The sequence below is a fragment of the Procambarus clarkii genome, chromosome 50, assembly GCF_040958095.1.
Source record: "Procambarus clarkii isolate CNS0578487 chromosome 50, FALCON_Pclarkii_2.0, whole genome shotgun sequence".
Classification (NCBI taxonomy): Eukaryota; Metazoa; Arthropoda; class Malacostraca; order Decapoda; family Cambaridae; genus Procambarus; species Procambarus clarkii.
In genome coordinates, this window is record NC_091199.1 from 22,630,714 (window position 1) to 22,653,020 (window position 22,307).

Below are 22,307 nucleotides of genomic sequence, written 5' to 3' on the forward strand. Positions count from 1 at the left end.
ATAGCACCCAGTAAGGTAATCATTGACAGTTGGCTGGCGACATGTAAAGACACTTAGGATAGCTGCCAGAGGAAGTCACTCGCAGATAAATGGGGACAGGTACAGAGACTCAGTGCCTTCCTCTCTGGCAGCTGTCCTGAGTCTCTTTGCCTGTCCCCAGCCAACTGTTATTGACTATCTCTCTGGCAGCTATCCTAAAAGTTGGCTTGCGACAGATACAGACTCAGGATTGCTGCTAGAAAGGTAGTCACTCACAGTTGGCTGGGAACCTGTACAGAGAATCGGGATAGCTACCAGATACGTAGACAATCTCAGTTGGCTGGAGACAGGTACAGAGACTCAGGATATCTGCCGGAAGTTATAACTCACAGTTGGCTGGGGACAAGTACAGAGAATCCGGATAGTGGCCAGAGGTAGACGCTCACAGTTGGCCGGGACAGGGACAGAGACTCAGGATAGCTGCCAGAGATGTAGTCACTCACTGTTTGCTGGGGATAGGTACAGAGACTTTGAATAGCTCCTAGAGATGTAGTCTCTCACAGTCGGCTGGGGACATGTACATAGACTCGGGATAGCTGCTAGAAGTAGTCACTCACAATTGGCTGCTGACCGATAAAAAGACTCAGGATAGCTGCCAGAGAGGTAGTCACAGTTGACTGGTGACAGGTTACAGAGGCTCAGGAAAACTGCCAGAGAGGTAGTCACTAACAGTTAACTGACGACAGAGACAGTGTTACAAGGGGGCCAGGGGGTTGCTAGGGGTTCAGGGGAAAGAAGATCAGTCCGTCTGACGCATGTAACTCACCAGAGTTTGTTGATCCCAAAGATGAGGACCACGTCAAGCCCACCACCTGGGTGCCACTGATCGCCCTGAATGAATGCAACTGAAAACGACACTGATGGTCGAGTGGATAAGGTACCCTGTACACCAGTTGCATAGTGCTCCTAGCAGTATGGGTTCAAGTCACTTCTGGGGTGTGAGTTTTCAGTTGAATGTATGCCTCGAGACCATTCAGGCTTGTTTGCATTTGTGTTCCTCATGTGTGCCCCAACGAATGAGGTGATATGATAAAATACTATGCCCAAGATTACCATCAGTGCCGGCGGGCTGATGGGCAAATAGCCTCGGCTACCATCAGCTTTTGTCCGGTCGTGAAGGTCGAGTGGATAAGGTGCCCTGAACACCAGTTGCAGAGTGCTCCTGGCAGTATGGTTTCGAGTCACTCCTGGGGTGTGAGTTTTTAGTTGCATGTATGCCTGGGGACCATTCAGGCTTGTTCACATTTGTTTTCCTCACGTGTGCCCCAAAGAATCAGGTGATTTGACAAAATACTATGCCCAAGATTACCATCAGAGTGCCGGCGGGGTGATGGGCAAATAGCCTCGGCTACCATCAGCTTTTGTTCGGTCGTGATGGTCGAGTGGATAAGGTGCCCTGCACACCAGTTGCACAGTGCTCCTGGCAGTATGGGTTCGAGTCATATCTGGGGTGTGAGTTTTCAGTTGCATGTATGTCTGGGGACCATTCAGGCTTGTTCGCATTTGTGTTCCTCACGTAGCCCCACCATTTGAGGTGATTCGAAAAAATATCTATGCCTCAGTTGACCACCGAGCACTCTCAGATCTTGGATAAATAGTCAAACGACTACCAAGATTTTTGTTGTCATGTGGTCTAGTGGTTAAAGAACCAGTGTGTATATTGTTACGGTGCCCTCTCCTATTTCTTTCGTTTGCCGGCTTAAAGAGTCATATCAGCTCTCCCTACTGATTCTCTGAGGTTCAGGGAGTCTAATGATATATGTGGCGACCAGACCGGCTGCCAGTTAAGGCATGGAAGTTATATTATAAGTTGTAAATAAAGGAAAATTGGCGCCCTGTTATAAAATGAAACAGTATCCCCTACGGCAGATGTGACCTTTTGGAAGGGACATTAGTCGATCGCGGATTGGTCGACGTAGGTCGCGGGCGACAAATCAGGGCCCGCCATGACGTCACCGAGTGCCCCGGGCGGCGCCAACGTCAGAGTTGTACTGACCGTGGAAGCGACAGGACGCGCCTCGGTCTGCTCTCAAGGATTGGAGGCTCTGCAAGCCTTGTTCAGTGGATTGAGCTGGCCTTCGTTGCCCACCATAGTTATTGGAGACCCTGCGCTTCTGGGAAGCCAAAGAGGAACCAAGTTCAGTGAGCAGAGAAGTGCCCAAACTTGGAAAATAGTCGGCGACGACGCTGGGCGGCGCCGCTGGCTGGACGTTGAGGTCTGGAAGGTGGGCGAGCAAGCTAGCTGTGACTGGGGTCACATCCACTGAGAATCTTGGAAGGACGACACCGTGCCTAGGACAAGGAGCGACGCCCTGTGGGAGAGGCGAGTGTGGGGAAAGATAGTGATTAGCTCAGCGCCCATCGATGAACCAGGATTGGGGCAGCTGAATCTCAGGGATTGGAACGGCGACGACGCGAAGGCTTCACGACACCTGAGGACCTGTGGAACGTCCTGGATCGTCGAGGATCGACCCAAGGAAGCGTGGGAACCTCACACCATCGAGGGACAGGCGTCGTGAGCCAGGAGTGTAAGGTAGATCATTTTTCCCTCCCATTACCCCTTGTATGAGTAGGCTAGTTAGGCCACAATATTTACTTGTGTATGTGGCAGCAAGACTTTATCACTTTAATAGTAGAATAGGCTGCAAGGCAGCTTGTGTCCAGGACTGTCAGAGAGGACAGTGGGTACGGATGACAGGACAGTGAAGAAGAGGTGCCGACGCGGTGAAGAGGCCCTCCTGTGAGAGTGCGAGACTCCTGTCTTCCTGCCCAGTTGAAGGAGAGTTGGAGGTCGTGGAAGAAGAGGCTGACGATCTCCAGACTCATCATCCATATTCCATATTCATGTATTACTTGTGATTGTGTGTGTGTGTTCATGTAATTTGCGTCAGTAAATCCACACATTTTATTACTGTGTTTGAGTGTGCCTCCATTTGTGATATTTCTCTATGAGCATACATTTCTGGCTACAAACGATATATGATACACCCACTGAACTGCATTGCTGGGGTGCAGATATAATAACCCAGCTGGCGACCTTGCTAAGAGGAAGATAGAGAAGACAGGCGGGAAAGGAGTTCCTGCAACCTTTTTTTTGTCTGGCAGGCAAGACTCAGGGAGGTTATGGTTATAGGTAAGCCTGAGTCTTCCTTCACTCCCCCACGGGTCTAGGCCGGAACTGTTAACAGCAGTTTCCCCGTGGTTGACTGAAGGGCTTCCAGGGTGGATCAGTGGCACCCCTTTGTGGTGGAAGCAAAGACCTGCGGAGGTGGGCATTGTTGGTCCTATCTTGTGTGACCAAGGAGACTCCGGTGAATCCAGGGAGTCGGAGGGGCTGAGTATTTGGGCCCTTTGAGCCCCTAGCAGCCGAGTGTTAGCAGAGCCCCGGACCGCCCACCCCCACGTGACAATATATATATATATATATATATATATATATATATATATATATATATATATATATAAATATATATATATATATATATATAAATATATATATATATATATATATATATATATATATATATATATATATATATATATATATATATCTATATATATATATATATATATATATATATATATATATATATATATATATATATATATATATATATATATATATATATATATATATGCGAACAAGCCTGAATGGTCCAAATCAATTATATATATATATATATATATATATATATATATATATATATATATATATATATATATATATATATATATATATATATATTAGTATATTAGTATATTTTGGTAGCAGTCTTTCCTGTAGACATATATTAGTAAATATGACCGAAAAAGTAAGATTAATAATTCTAACACGAATTTTCTCAATGTTTCTTATATTTTTCTTTACTGTTGATGGTAACTGAAAAATCAATTCTCCAAAATTCATTTTTATTTCTAGTCTGACACGACAATTGAGCGCGTTTCGTAAAACTTATTACATTTTCAAAGACTTTAGTTTACACAGACACAACTATAACTGAACAGAGCTTAAACATCTTCGATTTTATACCTGCGTTTGGGTGAGGTTATATGTTACAACAGTTTTGGATGAGGTGAAAACAAACTTTCAACATAAGACAGAACACGAAACAATGGGTATAATATTTTGTAAGTTAAAGGGAAGAATGGAAGTAACTGCAAAGGGCCTATTGGCCCATATTTCTTGATGCTTCTATATTGGTGCGGAGTCTTGAAGTGGGTAGAATACAGTTGTGCAATAATTGGCTGTTGATTGCTAGTGTCCACTTCTTAATGTGTAGTGCCTCGCAGATATCTAGCCGCCTGCTATCACTGTATCTATCGATGATTTCCGTGTTTTTTGTTAAGACTTCTCTGGTGATGGTCTGGTTGTGGGAATAGATTATATGTTCCTTAATGGAGCCCTGTTGCTTATGCATCGTTAATCGCCTGGAAAGAGATGTTGTTGTCTTGCCTATATACTGAATTCTTTGAGGCTTACAGTCCCCAAGTGGACATTTGAAGGCATAGACGACATTGGTCTCTTTTAAAGCGTTCTGCTTTGTGTCTGGAGAGTTTCTCATTACTAGGTTGGCCGTTTTCTTGGTTTTATAGTAGATCGTCAATTGTATCTTCTGATTTTTGTCTGTAGGGATAACGTTTATATTAACAATATCTTTCAGGACCCTTTCCTCCGTTTTATGATCTGTAGAAAGAAGTTCCTGTAAAATAGTCTAATAGGGGGTACAGGTGTTGTGTTAGTTGTCTCTTCAGGGATTGCATGGCGTTTCACCTTCCTTCTTATGATGTCTTCAACAAAACCATTGGAGAAGCCGTTGTTGACTAGGACCTGCCTTACCCTACAGAGTTCTTCATCGACTTGCTTCCATCCTGAGCTGTGGCTGAGAGCACGGTCGACATAAGCGTTAACGACACTCCTCTTGTACCTGTCTTGGCAGTCACTGTTGGCATTGAGGCACATTCCTATGTTTGTTTCCTTAGTGTAGACTGCAGTGTGGAAACCTCCGCTCCTTTCCATGACTGTTACATCTAGAAAGGGCAGCTTCCCATCCTTCTCCATCTCGTAAGTGAAACGCAACACAGAATTCCGCTCAAATGCCTCCTGGGCGGGCGCTGGGCGGGCGCTGGGCGGGCGCTGGGCGGCGGGTGGAGACTGGAGGGTGGGCGGCGGTTGGAGGCTGGGGGGATAGTCAGCTGGCCGTGGCACTTACTACTCAGATGAGTGGTAATACATATACCACCTCTATACGAAGTGTGGGTATACATCCACTACACAATATGTGGGTATACATTGGGTGAGTGGCTGGCGTAGACACACATGGGAGCCTCCCGGGCCCTATGGGCGGGTGGCAAGGTGGCCTCGTGGGTGGGGAGGCGCCGTGGTGGGGTGGGGAAGGAGGGGGAGAGCTGCAGGTACTTCCCGGCCTGGGCGCTGGGTGGGGGCGGGGCTCAGGGTGACACTAACACTGGTATAATTCCCCGTATATCACTGCACAATAATGAATGAATCACACACTTGTAATCTGACTCACTGCACGTGTGATGTACTCACAATATGATAGATATGTTGCGCCAATTATCGCTGACAACGTAACTTGTTCAACAAAACTTTCAAAAAAGAAAAACACAAAACCCTATTTGGCACACGGGTAACCCCCACCTCTCTCTCCTGACCACACAATACCCCTCACTCACCCCCCACCTCCCCTCACAATGGGAGACCTGCAGGGTCCATCCTGGCCCCTCCCTCCAGCCTCCATCACTCCACACTGCCAACCCACCTGTTTTGATAAGTTTTCACATAGATGGTACACCGTAGGCACTTCCGGCCTACGGTGTACAGCCAGGGTAATGGCTGAGAAGGCAGCAGCTCCTCCGCCACACGTCCGTCCCCTAGGCCTCTCTCTCTCTCTCTCTCTCTCTCTCTCTCTCTCTCTCTCTCTCTCTCTCTCTCTCTCTCTCTCTCTCTCTCTCTCTCTCTCTCTCTCTCTCTCTCTCTCTCTCTCTCTCTCTCTCTCTCGCTCTCTCTCTCTCTCTCTCTCTCTCTCTCTCTCTCTCTCTCTCTCTCTCTCTCTCTCTCTCTCTCTCTCTCTCTCTCTCTCTCTCTCTCTCTCGCTCTCTCTCTCTCTCTCTCTCTCTCTCGCTCTCTCTCTCTCTCTCTCTCTCTCTCTATATATATATATATATATATATATTTATATATATATATGTATATATATATATATATATATATATATATATATATATATATATATATATATATATATGTATATATATATGTATATATATATATGTATATATATATATATATATATATATATATATATATATATATATATATATATATATATATATATGTATATATATATATGTATATATATATATATATATATATATATATGTATATATATATATATATATATGTATATATATATATATATATGTATATATATATGTATATATATATATATATATATATATATATATATATATATATATATATATATATATATATATATGTATATATATATATATATATATATATATATATATATATATATATATATATATATATATATATATATATACACTGGTTCTTTAACCACTAGACCTCATGACAACAAAAATCTTGGTAGTCGTTTGACTATTTATCCAAGATCTGAGTGTGGTCGGTTTTCAACTCAGGCATAGATATTTTATCGAATCACCTCAAATGGTGGGGCCACGTGAGAAACACAAATGTGAACAAGCTTGAATTTTCCCCAAGCTAATATGCAACTGAAAACCCCACATCACAGAAGGATTCAAACCCAGATAGCCAGGAGCACTATGCACCATGACGTACCTGGTTCTTTATCCACTAGACCACACGACTCTACAAAAATCTGTAGTGGACAGGGTGCTGCATGGGCAACAGCCGGTTCTCCATAATTACTGCCCAGGCCTGTGCCCTGGAGAGGGAGATGGCTCAACACGGGAAGCAACAGTTACCGGTGATAACCCTACCACTCAATTGGCATAGAGTGAGGTACCAGGGGTTGCTTCTGTCGGAGGGAGAAATCATCCGATTTCATAGGACAGCTACTGCTCGCCACAAGCTGGGCAGCCCCCAGCCAGTTTGGTGCTGTCCCGCCACGGTCCGCCTGCCCCGCTGGGTGCAAGGGGCTTGGCCACTATCGAACAGTGGATCGTCAACCATGCACCAGGCAAAAGAAAACAAACACAGAGACACCCAACTTTCAAACAGGGCATGTGGAATATAACGACCATGACACCGGGTCTCTCAGAAGGTCTACTGGAAGTGAACGGCGCCCGCCAGACAGCTGTGATCAACAATAAACTACGCAGGCTCCAAATGGACATAGTCACCCTGCAGGAAAAACATCTGTCCATTAATGGCAGCATAAGGGAGGAGGACTTTACCTTCTTCTGGCAGGACAAACCACCAGATAAGGTAAGAGAGCATGACATTGGCTTTACCATCAGGAACAGGTTGTTAGGATCCATAGTACCGCCCACGGAGGGGTCTGCAAGGATCATCAAACCTCAGCTTCATACAACACAGAGTTATAAACCCATTAAGATTTCAACTTAGATTCAACAGAGCAGAAGAAGTTGTTAAACACATGGGACAAAATCTTACTGAAGCGACCATAAGAGTCATAAATACTCATACTCTGCCCAAGTAAAACAGAAACAAGCAACACTTAGAGGGCCAGCCAAAGGCTTAGGACCCATGCAGGAATATCCCTGCAAAAAAAAAACAAACAAACAGGAATGGTCAGCCTCATCAACGCCTACACACCAACACTGACCTTCTCTACCAAAGCGAAGGATGAGTTCTATGATGACCTCGGCCTAACTCTCAGAGAAATACCTCAACAAGAGCGAGTCTTCCTCCTGGGAGACTTTAATGCAAGAGTTGGTTCTGATCACAGCTCTTGGTCTTCCTGCCTGGGACAGTTTGGATTTGGGAAGATGAATGAGAGGGGGCAACGCCTCCTGGAGTTCTGCTGTCGTCATGATCTCTGCATCACCAATTTCTTCTTCAACATCAAGCCCCAACATAAGGTATCATAGAAACACCCCAGATCTGAGTATTGGCACCAACTTGACCTGATGCTTACGGGCATAGCAATCTGAGAAGCTTCAAACTGACCCGCAGCTTCCAGAACACAGATTGTGACACCGACCACTCTCTCATCGTTTGCAGAGTAGTGTTCCAGCCCCCCCAAAAAAAAACACAGAGCAAAGAAGCAGGGAAGACCACGCATTAACGTAATGTATGACCACACATTAGAAGAGTCTGTCTGGGTAAAGTCCCTGACATCTTCTGAATCAGTCTCATCAGCAGTAATTTTAGCTAACTTCATGTGATCTAATTGTCCGTTTATAAACTTTCCTGTTACCAAATTCTTAAGTTTGTACTTATTACTCTTGATAAGCTCTATTACGTTATACGGATTTAAAAATTTCCTAGTTAAATTGTTCATAGGACCAGACCTGTGTTGGTTAAGTACTATTACTACAGATCCAAGAGTTATCTTATTGGGCTTAGCTTGAGCATTCCTTGCTCAGGTAAACTCTGCAGTTGCTTTGGACAAATGTTCTCTTATTTTCTTGAAAACTAGTTGCATTTGTCTATGCTTTACTTGAACAAAAACATCTAGGTTATACACTGGAGCAAGGGGGTACATCGATCAATTCATTAGGATCTTATCTTTACCATAAAGAATAGCGTGAGGAGTGTCTCATGTAGAAGCATTAATAGAAAAATTTATGGCATACACTGAATTAAGGGTATGATTTCATTCCAATTACTATTATCAAAAGTCAATGTGACTCTCAAGGCATCTAACACTTTCATGTTAGTACGCTCTACTAACCCATTATTTGCTGGGTGATATGGCATAATGCTTCATTTTTTAATGTTATATAATTCATACAAACTAGTTATAACACTATTACTGAACTCTGGACCATTATCTGAAAAGATTACTTTTGGCATACTATATCTACAAATAATTTGTTCATGGAATGCACTTGCTATAGTTTCTGCTGTTTTGTTCGGGATAGGAACAAGTTCGCAATACCGTGAAAAATTGTCAGCCATTACAAGCAAGTGTTTGTTTCCTTTTTTCAGTTTCTGCAAAATTTGGCAACAAATCAATTAATACGAGTTCCCAAGGGGCTTTAGTTGCTGGATACACATGAATTGGGTTAGGTCCCACGACGTCTCCCTTGTGCTGTAAGCAGGTTAAACATCTATCAACATAATGAGCATTCTCTTTAGCCATTTTACGCCAAAAATATTTCAATTGATCTTGCTGGAGTGTACGATCCATTCCTGGATGTGAACTTACAGGAGCATCATGTATAATCTTTAATACATTTTGTACCACGACAACTGGAACGACTAACAACATTTCCTCCTGGGTGTCCCTAGCTTTACTACTCTACACAGTAAATTGTCTAACATCACCAGTTCTTTCAATGGTACTGGCCGTTTGTGAATCCGGCGAGAATCTTGCTGAATCAAAAACTTAATGACAGGCGACCATATGGATTGTAGTCTTTGTTCAATCTCTACTACTGTAGCGTCTAATGCTGGATAATTTAACCGGATTGCAGCTACATGTTGGGAAAATGCATCAGCTACAGCATTTTGTTTTCCTGGGATATATCCAAATGAAGGATTGAATTCTTGAATTGTAAGTAAATATCTGGCAAATTTTCCAACAAGATTCTTGTTCTTGAACAAAGAAAATAATGGTTGATGATCAGGAAGAACATTCACTGGATAATTGTCAATTGTATCCCTGAAATGTTTAAGAACCCATACAACTGCTAGAGCTTCACGCTCTGTTGCAATCTAATTTTTCTCTTCCTTAGACAATGTACCGCTGGCAAGAGCTATTGTGTGATCTCTGTGACCTTCGGTTTGAAGTAATGCAGCACCTAAGCCTATGTCACTAGCATCTGTAACCAAAGTAAATGGTTTACAAAAATCTGGGAACCTAAGGACAGGTGATGAGATTAATGTTTCTTTGAGCTTTCTGAAAGACTGATCTTGGGCTGCTTCCCAAACAAAGGATTAATCTTTTCTTTGCCACTTGTAAAGTGTAGCAGCTTTAGTAGAGAATCCACCAATAAATCAACGATAAAATCCAACAAGACCTGTGAACTGTCTCACGGCTTCTGCAGTATGCGGCGCTGGGAAATAACGGTCAGTAATAATTTTGTATTCATGTATGGTAATACCGGAAGGGGTGACTGTATGACCTAAGAAATTAATCTTCTCTTTTAAAAATGAGCACTTTGAGAGTTTTATTTTTAAGTTTACTTCTGCGAGCTTTGTAAGTACTTTCTCAAGGTTCTGGAAGTGAATCTGAACATCTTGCGACATGATTAGGATATCATCAAGATACACCAAAAGAGTACTACCTATCAATCTACTAAATAGGTTCGTCATGAGCCTTGAAAAGGTTACTGGGATGCTTCGCAAACCAAATGGCATTCTTTCCATATGAAAATGGCCATTAGGGGTACTAAAGGCTGTCAACTGCTTACTTTCCTCATCGAGTGAGATTTACCAGAATCCCTGCAACAAATCTAATGTTGAAAATACTTTGTTTTGACCAATACTTTGTAACAAATCATTTAAGACTGGAAGTGAGAAATGGTCAGGTATCGTTACTCTGTTAAGCTTCCGGTAGTCGATTACCGGTCTCCATGTCCCATCTTGTTTTGTTACAAGAATCAATGGGGCATTCCATGGTGAACTGCTCGATTCAATTGCATCATCCTCTAACATTTCCTCTATAAATCTATCAGCATCTGCTCTCTGAGAATGTGGTAAATAGTATACTGGAACATAACTTGGTGTTGTACCTTGCTCAAGGGGAATTTTATGCATGATGAGAGGAGTGAGACCTAACTTTTCTCCAGGAAGAGTGATGACTTTTCTATTTTTATTTAAAATTTCCAAAAGTTGAACCACAAAGTCAGGGAAATCTGTAGGACTGAGGTGTTGTGCTTGCACCTCTGGCTGAGATCCCCGTTCTCCTGGTGTGAGTGCACACAAAGTATGCTCCGCTGAGATATCATTCACCACTCGCACCGGCAATGAGTAATGGGCAAAATCTACAATGTGGGTGCCAGACTGGAGATGGATGTCGGCATTACTAGTGTTTGCTATGTATAATGTAACAGTACTGTCCTGCACTGTGTGCCAGGAAGGTTCAACAAATGTACTGTTTACTTTACGTGTTTCACTTTCTGCAATGACATCTGACAACTCAGGATCTCCTTGAATCTTAACTCTTATTCTTGTGAGAGAACGAGAGTGCAGCACAGTGTTCGTAGCTGCGGATCCATTTACTTCAGAGATGGAAAGCTGCTAGGCGAGCAAGATGATGAGAATCTGTTAGGGCGTCCCCTTCCAGAGAGTCTCGATACTCACTCTCCTGAGTAACTGCACAACTACGGTGCTTCAGTTGAGTATCTGCTTTTTCGGGTATGTTACTGCTACAAGAATCTGACAATCCAACACTAGCAAGTTGGATGTCAACATAATGAATATAATTTTCTTACTGTTGAACTCATGACCAATCTTATACATACTGCAAAGTGGTATGATATGAACTTTGATACTAATGATCCAACGATGGGAAAACAATACAATATTCTCATCAATCATGGTGTACAAACCTAGGAGAATGTCACCAAGAAAATGGATACTATAAACAAATGGATACGAGGACAGGTTGACGAGTTTAGCAGTTACCAGGGAGGATGTTCTTAAACAAATAGTAAAACTCAAACCAAACAAATCCCCAGGGCCGGATGAAGTGTTTGCCAGGGTGCTTAAAGAATGCAAAGAGGAGCTTTGTGACCCACTGTCAACCATATTTAATAAATCAATAGAGTCAGGCAGAGTGCCAGAGTTTTGGAAAGTTGCTAATGTGATACCAGTTTTTAAGAAAGGAGATAGATCACTTGCGTCTAACTATCGACCAATTAGCCTAACGTCTATTGTGGGAAAGTTACTCGAATCTATAATAGCAAATAAAATTCGTCTTCATCTTGAAAAACATAAATTAATAATTGAGTCGCAACATGGTTTTATAAATGGCCGTTCATGTTTAACAAATTTGTTATCTTTTTATTCTAGCATAGTTGAGCCAGTTGATAGTGGTAAGGATTGTGATGTTGTGTACCTTGACTTTAGCAAAGCTTTTGATACAGTGCCACATGAAAGACTGATTAAAAAGATAGAGTCTCATGGTATTCGGGGTGCTATATTAAGCTGGATTAGGGCATGGCTATACCAAAGGAAACAGAGAGTTAGTATAAATGGAATCAAGTCAGAGTGGGAAAATGTTGTAAGTGGAGTGCCTCAAGGCTCTGTCCTGGGATCTCTGTTGTTTATAATATATATAAATGATTTAGATTCAGGTTTGAGTTGCAACATTTGCAAATTTGCCGATGATACGAAAATCGGTAGGGAAATTAATTCGGAGGAGGACTCACTATCACTTCAAGTTGATCTAGATAGGGTTTTGAAATGGTCAAACGATTGGCAGATGCAGTTTAATGCTGATAGATGTAAAGTTCTGAGGTTAGGTAATGATGATAGAGTTACAAGATACGAGCTAGATGGTGTTGAGATTGCGAAGTCGGATTGCGAAAGGGATCTGGGAGTTATGATTAGTAAGAATTTAAAACAAAAAGATCAATGCATAAGTGTTCGTAATAAGGCAAATCGGACACTTGGATTTATTAATCGCAGCGTTAGTAACAAGACACCTGGTGTGGTTCTGAAGCTATATCTTGCTCTAGTTAGGCCCCATTTAGATTATGCAGTTCAGTTTTGGTCGCCATATTATAGAATGGATATAAATTCACTTGAACGTGTCCAGCGTAGGATGATTAAGTTAATTCCCCAAATTAGAAATCGTTCATATGAAGAAAGATTAACAAAGCTTAAGTTGCATTCACTGGAAAGGCGAAGAGTTAGGGGTGACATGATAGAGGTTTACAAGTGGGTGAATGGACATAACAAAGGGGATATTAATAGGGTATTAAAAGTATCAACACAAGACAGAACACGAAACAATGGGTATAAATTGGATAAGTTTAGATTTAGGAAAGACTTGGGTAAGTACTGGTTCAGTAACAGGGTTGTTGATTTGTGGAACCAGTTACCGCGTAACGTGGTGGAGGTGGGGTCCCTCGATTGTTTCAAGCACGGGTTGGACAAGTATATGAGTGGGATTGGGTGGTTATAAATAGGAGCTGCCTCGTATGGGCCAATAGGCCTTCTGCAGTTGCCTTTGTTCTTATGTTATGTTCTTATGTTCCTAAACAACTAAGCATGTTATAGACAACGTGATGTCATTTAACTTAAGCGGGAGGTCGATTTCTCCTTTAACTGTTACTTTATTTCCTGAAACACCCTTCAGAAAAGGGATAGTTGATTTTCTTACTGTGACAGAATGCTTACTTGCAATATCTCTAGGAGCTGAAGGCTTGATAAAGTTTGTTTTAGCGCCTATATAAACGAAGACTTTCAGTATTCTACCATGTACTAGGGCTGAGACTAGTGGACTATCACAAAAAACTGTACCATTCACTGCTTATGATTTGTGTTGCTTAGGTTGTCTGCATCTCGTCTGGGTCAAATTCACTCTTGTTTCGTTAACATCTACAACTGGTCTGTTATCAGTGTCCTCCTCTGTCAAGTGCTGTTTTGGGTTACTACTGAGTATACAGGGAGGACACTAGAGTTTGCTATCTTGATTTGGTTAAAGAAGCACTTTGGAAGTTTCCCGACGACGTGAAATGAATACTCTGATATCTAAGGTTCTGTGATCTGGTATTGTATTTCGACTGATTAATATAGTTATGGGAATATTTATACTGTCTTGGATGCTATTTGCCTTGCCAAGACTGACCATGGGAGCTACGAAGTGGAGATGACCTTTGCTGAGCTCTACAATCTGCAATATAGTGACCAACTTGTTTTTGAAATATGGAAACCTATAATTATTAAAATGACTAAAAGATTGAGAAAATTGTCTGGGGGGGGAGGGGTGATGATCTAGGTGCAGACCAACATTCTTTTGCTAGGTGATTAGTCTAACCAGAATGCCAACACAAGGCAGTGGTTGATCGTGAACTATAGCGTCGTGGCAACTTATGTGAAGGAGAATTTGACTGCAAGCTACGACCATTGGTGCGGTTCCGTGACCAAGAATTTTGTGAGTTTGGGGAAAGAGAGGGCTTAGAGCTTGTTACTACATTTATAGTACCTGAGGATGGCAACAACTGAGCATTTTGGGGAGCTAATTTATCTGCTGCATTGTTTATGGCCTCAAACACTTCACCAATTTCGTATTGAGATCCCCCCAAAAATTGTTGTAGGATAGGTTTAGTATGTTCTGGGGCAAAGTTCATTAAAGTTTAAAATGCTATCATTTTGGCCTTATCCTTTGGGGTCAGTGTTTTATTTTTATCATCCCATGATGAACTCAAGATAGCAGCCACTAAGGCATATAAATACTGATCCAGATGACTAGTAAATGCATTAAATGATTCATCAGGCTGCATGCTGGCAATGACAATTTTCTTAACTATCCTATATGGGTCAAGGTCCCCTTTGTTAACAAAGCAGCGGAGAATGAAATCCTTAAATTCTTGCCATGACTGTAAGCTAACAATGGCTTTCTCATCAACTACAAAACGTGTATCACCTTTGGTTGTGTCAACACTTGACCTAGCAATTGCCAAATAATCATCGTCAGAAGGCTCTGAGAACCGAGCTTTGGCTTTTGCTTCCACCTTGCAAAACCATGATTCCAAGTGCTGGGCATTGGTACGAGCAACTGCTCCATTTGACTCAGGAGGAGTTGCAACAGGGTTAGACATTGTCACTAACTTAATGTATGGATGGGAACGCAAGTGGTAATGAGGCACACAAATCAAAAGAATATAATGTACAAAAATAACAACATTCAAAATATCAAACTAGGCTCAAATAAATAAATGCACGAATAAACATTTAAATTATAGTTAGGCAAGACAAAATAAATTTGAATCAACAAAATTGTAAATTAAAGGTGCAATCTGGTATAAACATGACTTGACACTCGAGTTATGTAAATTAATTGAACCAGGCAAGACATAACAAATTTGATTATCATACCAAAAGATGTAATTGCAAATTTCATAAAAATATTTAAACAAGTTTTCAACACTCCACATGTAGCACAATAAGATGCTTAGTAATTAATACAATGCAGAAAAATACACACAAAAAATCAACATGTAATGCAGAACATGTGGGCAAAACAAAAATTATCTTCCTGTAAAAGTTTAAATAAAATGAACTGTTGAAAGAATTCAAAATTAATCTGCAATGTTATAGCAACTGCTGTAATTAGCTTGTAATTAACTGGTAAAGTACTATAAGCACAGGTACTGTAACATTTAATATGAAATGCTGATAAACAAACTTCAGATTAAGGTCAGGGGGAAAATATATATACATTGTCTATAGTACACTTCCAACTGATGAAAAATAACTTATTTCTTACTTAATGCTCTAGAACAGAATGTACATGAAACCACTTGGAATATTACTAATGCTTTATTTTGTAATGAATATTACAAAATGGCTGGGCGCGGGAACCGTTCTCTCCCCTTCCCAGAATGAAGTAATGTTCTCGTTGCTAATATCTTGCCTTAATTTGAGACGTTGATCTAATGTAATAGTTGATTGTAGAACCCCTGGACTGAAATAAATATTGATGACACACAAGTGTAGATGTGGCAGGTGGCTTGAGTTAGCTATGGCGGTGGCTTGGCTTGCTGTGGCGTCGAAGGCACATGGGTTCTGGCTGAGGAAACTTTTATGCTGTGCTGAACACCAGTATTGCCTCCTCTTATTTTGTATTCAGTTGATGATTGGATCTTGTTTGGGTCTGAAGAAATATACATGCTGACTTCTTGGGTTTTATTGGTTGAGGTAGAGAACATATATAACCAGCGCACCAGGGTCCTGTGGTCCTGCTCTGAACTAGGTCTGTGAGGTACGGGCGCTTACTACGAAGCGGCGCTGCTCTGAGGAATGACGTCATGGCTCACTGGCCACAGGATTGGCTATACATCAACCGACTTAGAATTTAAAGGCAAACAAATTGCTAAAGGAGGGCAATAGCAAAGGTAGGGCAATGGCAAAGGGAGGGCAATGACTAAAAGAAGGCAATTGCTCCGGGAGGACAATGGCTAAGGGACGACATTGGCTAAGGGAGGGCAATGGCTTTTGAAGGCCAATGGCTAAGGGAGGGCAATGGCTAAGGAAGGTCAATGGCAAAGGGAGGACAATGGCAAAGGGAGGACAATGGCTAAGGGAGGACAATAGCTAAGGGAGGGCAATGGTGAAAAAAAGACAATGGCTAAAGGAGAGCAATGGCAAATGGTGAGCAATGGTAAAGGTAGGGCAGTGGCTATGGGAGAGCAATAAATAAGGGAGGATAATGGCTAATGGAGGGTAATTACTAAGAGTGGGCAATGGCTAAGGGAAGACAATGGCTAATGGAGGACAATGGTTAAGGGAGAACAATGTCTAAGGGAGAGAAATAGCTAAGGGAGGTCAATGGCTAAGGGAGGACAATTGGCAAAAAAAGGGAAATGCTAAGGGAGAGCAATGGATAAGGAAGGACAATAGCTAAGGGAAGGCAATGGCTAAGGGACGACATTGACTAAGGGAGGACAATGGCTAAGGGAGGGCAGTGACTAAGGGAGGTCAATAGCTAAGGCAGGGTTATGGCTAAGGGAGGGCAATGGTTAATGAAGGGCAATGACTAAGGGAGAGCAAAGGCAGGGCAATGGCTAAGGGAGGGTCAAGGCAAAGGGTGAGCAATTGATAAGGGAGGGCAATGACTAAGGGAGGGCAATAGCTAAGGGAGTGCAATGGTTAAATGAGTCCAATGGCTAAGGGAGGGCAATGGCTTAGGGAGGACAATGGCTAAGGGAGGACAATGACTAAAGGAGGCCAATGGCTAAGGGAGGACAATGGCTAAGGGAGGACAATGGTTATGGAAGAACAGAGGCTAAAGGAGAACAATGGCTAAAGGAGGACAAATGCTAAGGGAGTGCAGTGCCTAATGGAAGACAGTGACTAAGGGAAGACAATGGCTAAGGGAGCACAATTGATAAGGGAGAGCAATGATTAATAGAACGGAAAATGGCTAAGAGAAGACAATGGTTATGGGAAGGCAATGGTTAAGGTAGGAAAATGGCTAAGGGAGGGCAAAGGCTTTGAGAGGACAATGGCTAAGGGAGGGCAATGGTCAAGGCAGGCCAATGGCTAAGGGAAGGGAATGGCAGGGCAAGTTACTCGGTAATTCCACAAAGGAAGAAGTTACAGGGTAAGATTAAAAATTGCCTTGTGTAGGCTTGGGGGACCCTGAGGTGAAGTTGTTCTGTTGTCCAGCACTGGGATGGGAAAGTGTTCTGCGGATCTTTATTAGTGATTTCATACCTTGTACTATAGCTAGACTTCCTAGCTGTGATAATGCCATCTCTAACAAAGCACTGATTGATCAAACCATTGTTACGACGAGCTGGTCGCAAATTGTAGAAAAGATCCAGTCTTGTTCCAGTGAGGGATTCGTTGTCATAGACCCCAGATCTCTGAGACACAGCTGATCACACCCCAGATCTCTGAGACACAGCTGATCACACCCCAGATCTCTGAGACACAGCTGATCACACCCCAGATCTCTGAGACACAGCTGATCACACCCCAGATCTCTGAGACACAGCTGATCACACCCCAGATCTCTGAGACACAGCTGATCACACCCCAGATCTCTGAGACACAGCTGATCACACCCCAGATCTCTGAGACACAGCTGATCACACCCCAGATCTCTGAGACACAGCTGATCACACCCCAGATCTCTGAGACATAGCTAATCTGAGATTCTCCTTATTTTTCCATTAAATATTTAGTTTAACACAGATTCTTGTGTTGTTTGAGCCTTCGTGATTAGTCCTACCTATTCTATGAGATGCTGAGAAGTCATTACGTTGGAGGGAGACACCCAGCTTTTCCTAAAGCTTATCTATCACATTGTCAATATAGTTTCCACATTCAGATTCACCAGGAAGTACTGACGTAAACAGCACCATTGAATCACGTAACGTTAGCTGCTCCAGCTGGTCCTGGGAGTTATCTTGGTGATCATGGATGGTGTTTGCTGCTCCAGCTGGTCCTGGGAGTTAGCTTGGTGATTATGGATGCTGTTTGCTGCTCCAGTCGGTCCTGGGAGTTAGCGTGATGATCATGGATGGTGTTTGCTGCTTCAGTCGGTCCTGGAAGTTAGCTTGGTGACCAGGGATGGAGTTTACTGCTCCAGTGGGTCCTGGAAGTTAGCTTGGTGATTATGGATGGTGTTTGCTGCTCCAGTTGGTCCTGGGAGTTAGCTTGGTGATCAGGGAGTGAGTTTAGTGGGCTTTCAATGCTTGTAATCGCTTCCTGTTAATTACTGCTGGCTTCGTGGGACTGTTTCATCGTGCTGACCTCAGCACTCAGGTGTTCAATTGTATGGATCAGCTCGTTGATTTGTGACTGCTGGTCTGCAATAGTGTTGGCCTGGCATTTAATAACCTTGTCTAGTTTGTGATGCCACTGGTCTTCAAGCGAACCGTTGGAGTCATGAGAGGGAGGACTACTACACACAAGCTGAGAGAGTAGGGTTGCCAAGAAGGATTCGGACGCGGTGTTGACAACTCGCTTTGGCTGAACGAGCGGTAACTAGACCGCCCATGGCCCCCATAGTTTCTGTTTTGCATGGTTGGAGGCGAGGTGTTATTGTTGCGTCTTCTGCACGGTGGACTGTTTGCCCCTGGTCATGACGTCTTGTTATTGGGGAGTTGGAGGGTTTAGTGGGCTTGGAAATAAGCGTCAGGCACTGGTCAACGGTGGCATAAACAAAACTTGTGTTGTTAAAACTGATGGCTTGGGTAAATGGGTTGGGAAACCTAAAGTTTTTATAACATGCTTGGTGTCCACGTACTTAGCCGCCTCTTGGAGAGACCTACATCATCAGGAGGTCAGAGTTAGCTGTAAAATCCAATGAGAATCCTCCTCATAATCTTGGCATCATCAGCAAACATTGAGAGGGATGAGTATATAACCTCTGAACGATCTCACTCAGTAACGATCTCTCTCACAGTAACTCTCTGCTTCCTGTTGCTTAGGAAGTGCTCCGTTATCCATTGGAGCACCCCACCAGTTACTCTTGCCTGTTTCTCCAACTTATACATCAGTCTTTTATGGGGTACTGCATCAAAGGTTTTCCAACAGTTTAAGAAAATGCAGTCTGCCCATCCTTCTAATCTTACTCGATCTTCATCACCTGGTCGTAGATTTCTAGTAAACCTGTAAGGCAAAACTTTCCATACCCTGAACCCATGTTGTTGGCGTGTCACGATGTCCCGTGTCTCCAGATGTGATACTTGTTTTGTCCCACAGTCTTGTACATAACCTTGCATGGTACACAAGTTAGTGACTGTCGTGTCACGACTCCACAGAAAGGCTCGTGGTCTAGCGCTTTCCTTCAAAAATCAATGTGCCACCTGGCCTTATATATTTCAGTGTAAATAGGTCTAGGGTAAAGTGAAAGTCTAAGTAAAATCCAACAGTTTACTAGGGAAAACTTATCTACATGACCCCGTTTCTTATATACACAAATCTCTCTAAGCATACTCACAATCAAGTAACAATAAAGTGAATCAACACAAAGCACAAGTCATACCAGCTAGATGTCACTAGGCCACAATCACCAAACAGCATTGATACACTAGTCAGCTCAAGACGTGCTGAAGATTGTAAACATGATGGGTGGGAACGTTACATAACCAGAGTGACGTCTAAAGAATAAAGTCTAAACATGGACATCAATATCACAGGTCAATGAACTCTGACTTGCCTTCAGAAAAACTAAGTCCCAACTGGACTTACAAATGACAAAGTCTAAGCTCTTCGCTAAATTAGGCATAGCCCAAAATGACTGGAAATGTGACAACGTCAATAATTTTCTATGGACGTTAGAGTACACAATAACATGACACATGGCAAAGTCAATTGCTTTTCTTGAAACTTTAGTTACAATGGTTGGAAAAGTGGCAAAGTCAGAAATCGCTTCTCACCGTATAAATCCAAACACTCCTCACCAGAGACAGAGTCCACACAGGCATAATAATGTCACAATAATTCTCACGTCCATATGTATGCACATTCGAATAAATGAATTATTATTATTATTATTATTATTATTATTATTATTATTATTATTATTATTTTTATTATTTTTATTATTGTTATAGTATCTCTATGATAAATATTACCAAATCTAAAGGCAGCTTATACAGGTAAGGGAAAGGAAAAGTCTTATGTGATGCTGCTAGACCAGATGGAGAGAAGGTCAGACTCTGGATACACTTATACATATGCAGGAGCCTGACAGTTGAGTGGACAGCGCTTCGGAATCGTAGTCCTGAAGTTCCGGGTTCGTTCCCCAGTGGAGGCGGAAACAAAGGAGCAGAGTTTATTTCACCATGATGCCCCTATTCATCTACCAGTAAATAGGTATTTGGGAGTTAGACAGCTGCTACGGGCTGCTTCCAGGGGGTGTGTAACAAAATTGAGGCCTGGTCGAGGACCGAGCCGCGAGGACGCTAAGCCCCGAAATCATCTCTAGATAAGATCTCAAGATGAGATACAAGTGAGGGAAAGTCTTAAGTGATGCTGCAAGACCAGAGGGAGAGAAGATCAGACTCTGGTACAGAAGGAAAAGGGATGATAAAAATTTATGATATATTAATTCTGAATAGGGATTAGAAAAAATGGAATAAGCAATGAATTTAGATTTAGAAGACGCATATAGATATTAGAAAAAACTTCAGCATGAGAGTTGTGATTAATGGGAAATTGTTATATGATGAAGTTGAAGAATAATACCATTTACAAATTTCCAGTAAAATTATGATAAATACAATGAATGAACTGTTACACTGCTTTAAACTAAAAGATGCTCGGTATAATAGGCTTTGGAATCTGAATCCGACTCTATTGTCACAGCAATCTGACTATTGTCACAGCAATCTGACTATTGTCACAACAATCTGACTATTGTCACAGCAATCTGACTATTGTCACAGCAATCTGACTATTGTCACAACAATCAGACTATTGTCACAGCAATCTGACTATTGTCACAGCAATCTGACTATTGTCACAGCAATCAGACTATTGTCACAACAATCTGACTATTGTCACAGCAATCTGACTATTGTCACAGCAATCTGACTATTGTCACAACAATCTGACTATTGTCACAACAATCAGACTATTGTCACAACAATCTGACTATTGTCACAGCAATCAGACTATTGTCACAGCAATCAGACTATTGTCACAACAATCTGACTATTGTCACAACAATCTGACTATTGTCACAGCAATCTGACTATTGTCACAACAATCTGACTATTGTCACAACAATCAGACTATTGTCACAGCAATCTGACTATTGTCACAACAATCAGACTATTGTCACAGCAATCTGACTATTGTCACAACAATCTGACTATTGTCACAACAATCAGACTATTGTCACAGCAATCTGACTATTGTCACAGCAATCTGACTATTGTCACAACAATCTGACTATTGTCACAACAATCAGACTATTGTCACAACAATCTGACTATTGTCACAGCAATCTGACTATTGTCACAGCAATCTGACTATTGTCACAGCAATCTGACTATTGTCACAGCAATCTGACTATTGTCACAGCAATCTGACTATTGTCACAACAATCTGACTATTGTCACAGCAATCTGACTATTGTCACAGCAATCTGACTATTGTCACAACAATCAGACTATTGTCACAACAATCAGACTATTGTCACAGCAATCTGACTATTGTCACAGCAATCTGACTATTGTCACAGCAATCTGACTATTGTCACAGCAATCTGACTATTGTCACAGCAATCTGACTATTGTCACAGCAATCTGACTATTGTCACAGCAATCTGACTATTGTCACAGCAATCTGACTATTGTCACAGCAATCTGACTATTGTCACAGCAATCTGACTATTGTCACAGCAATCTGACTATTGTCACAGTAGGGACCTGCATGTATATCTTATTAATGTCTAAAGTGACACAATATATTGCTGTGA

At 42.0% G+C, this 22,307-nt stretch overlaps 1 protein-coding gene across 1 annotated transcript; it reads left to right on the top strand.

Annotated features, from left to right (window-relative positions):
* The first annotated feature begins 7,815 nt into the window (after positions 1-7,815).
* LOC138351693 (craniofacial development protein 2-like) lies at positions 7,816-8,118 on the top strand. Its single transcript, XM_069303713.1, has one exon. The coding sequence runs from the start codon at positions 7,816-7,818 to the stop codon at positions 8,116-8,118; it is 303 nt and encodes a 100-aa protein (XP_069159814.1).
* The last annotated feature ends 14,189 nt before the right edge of the window (positions 8,119-22,307 follow it).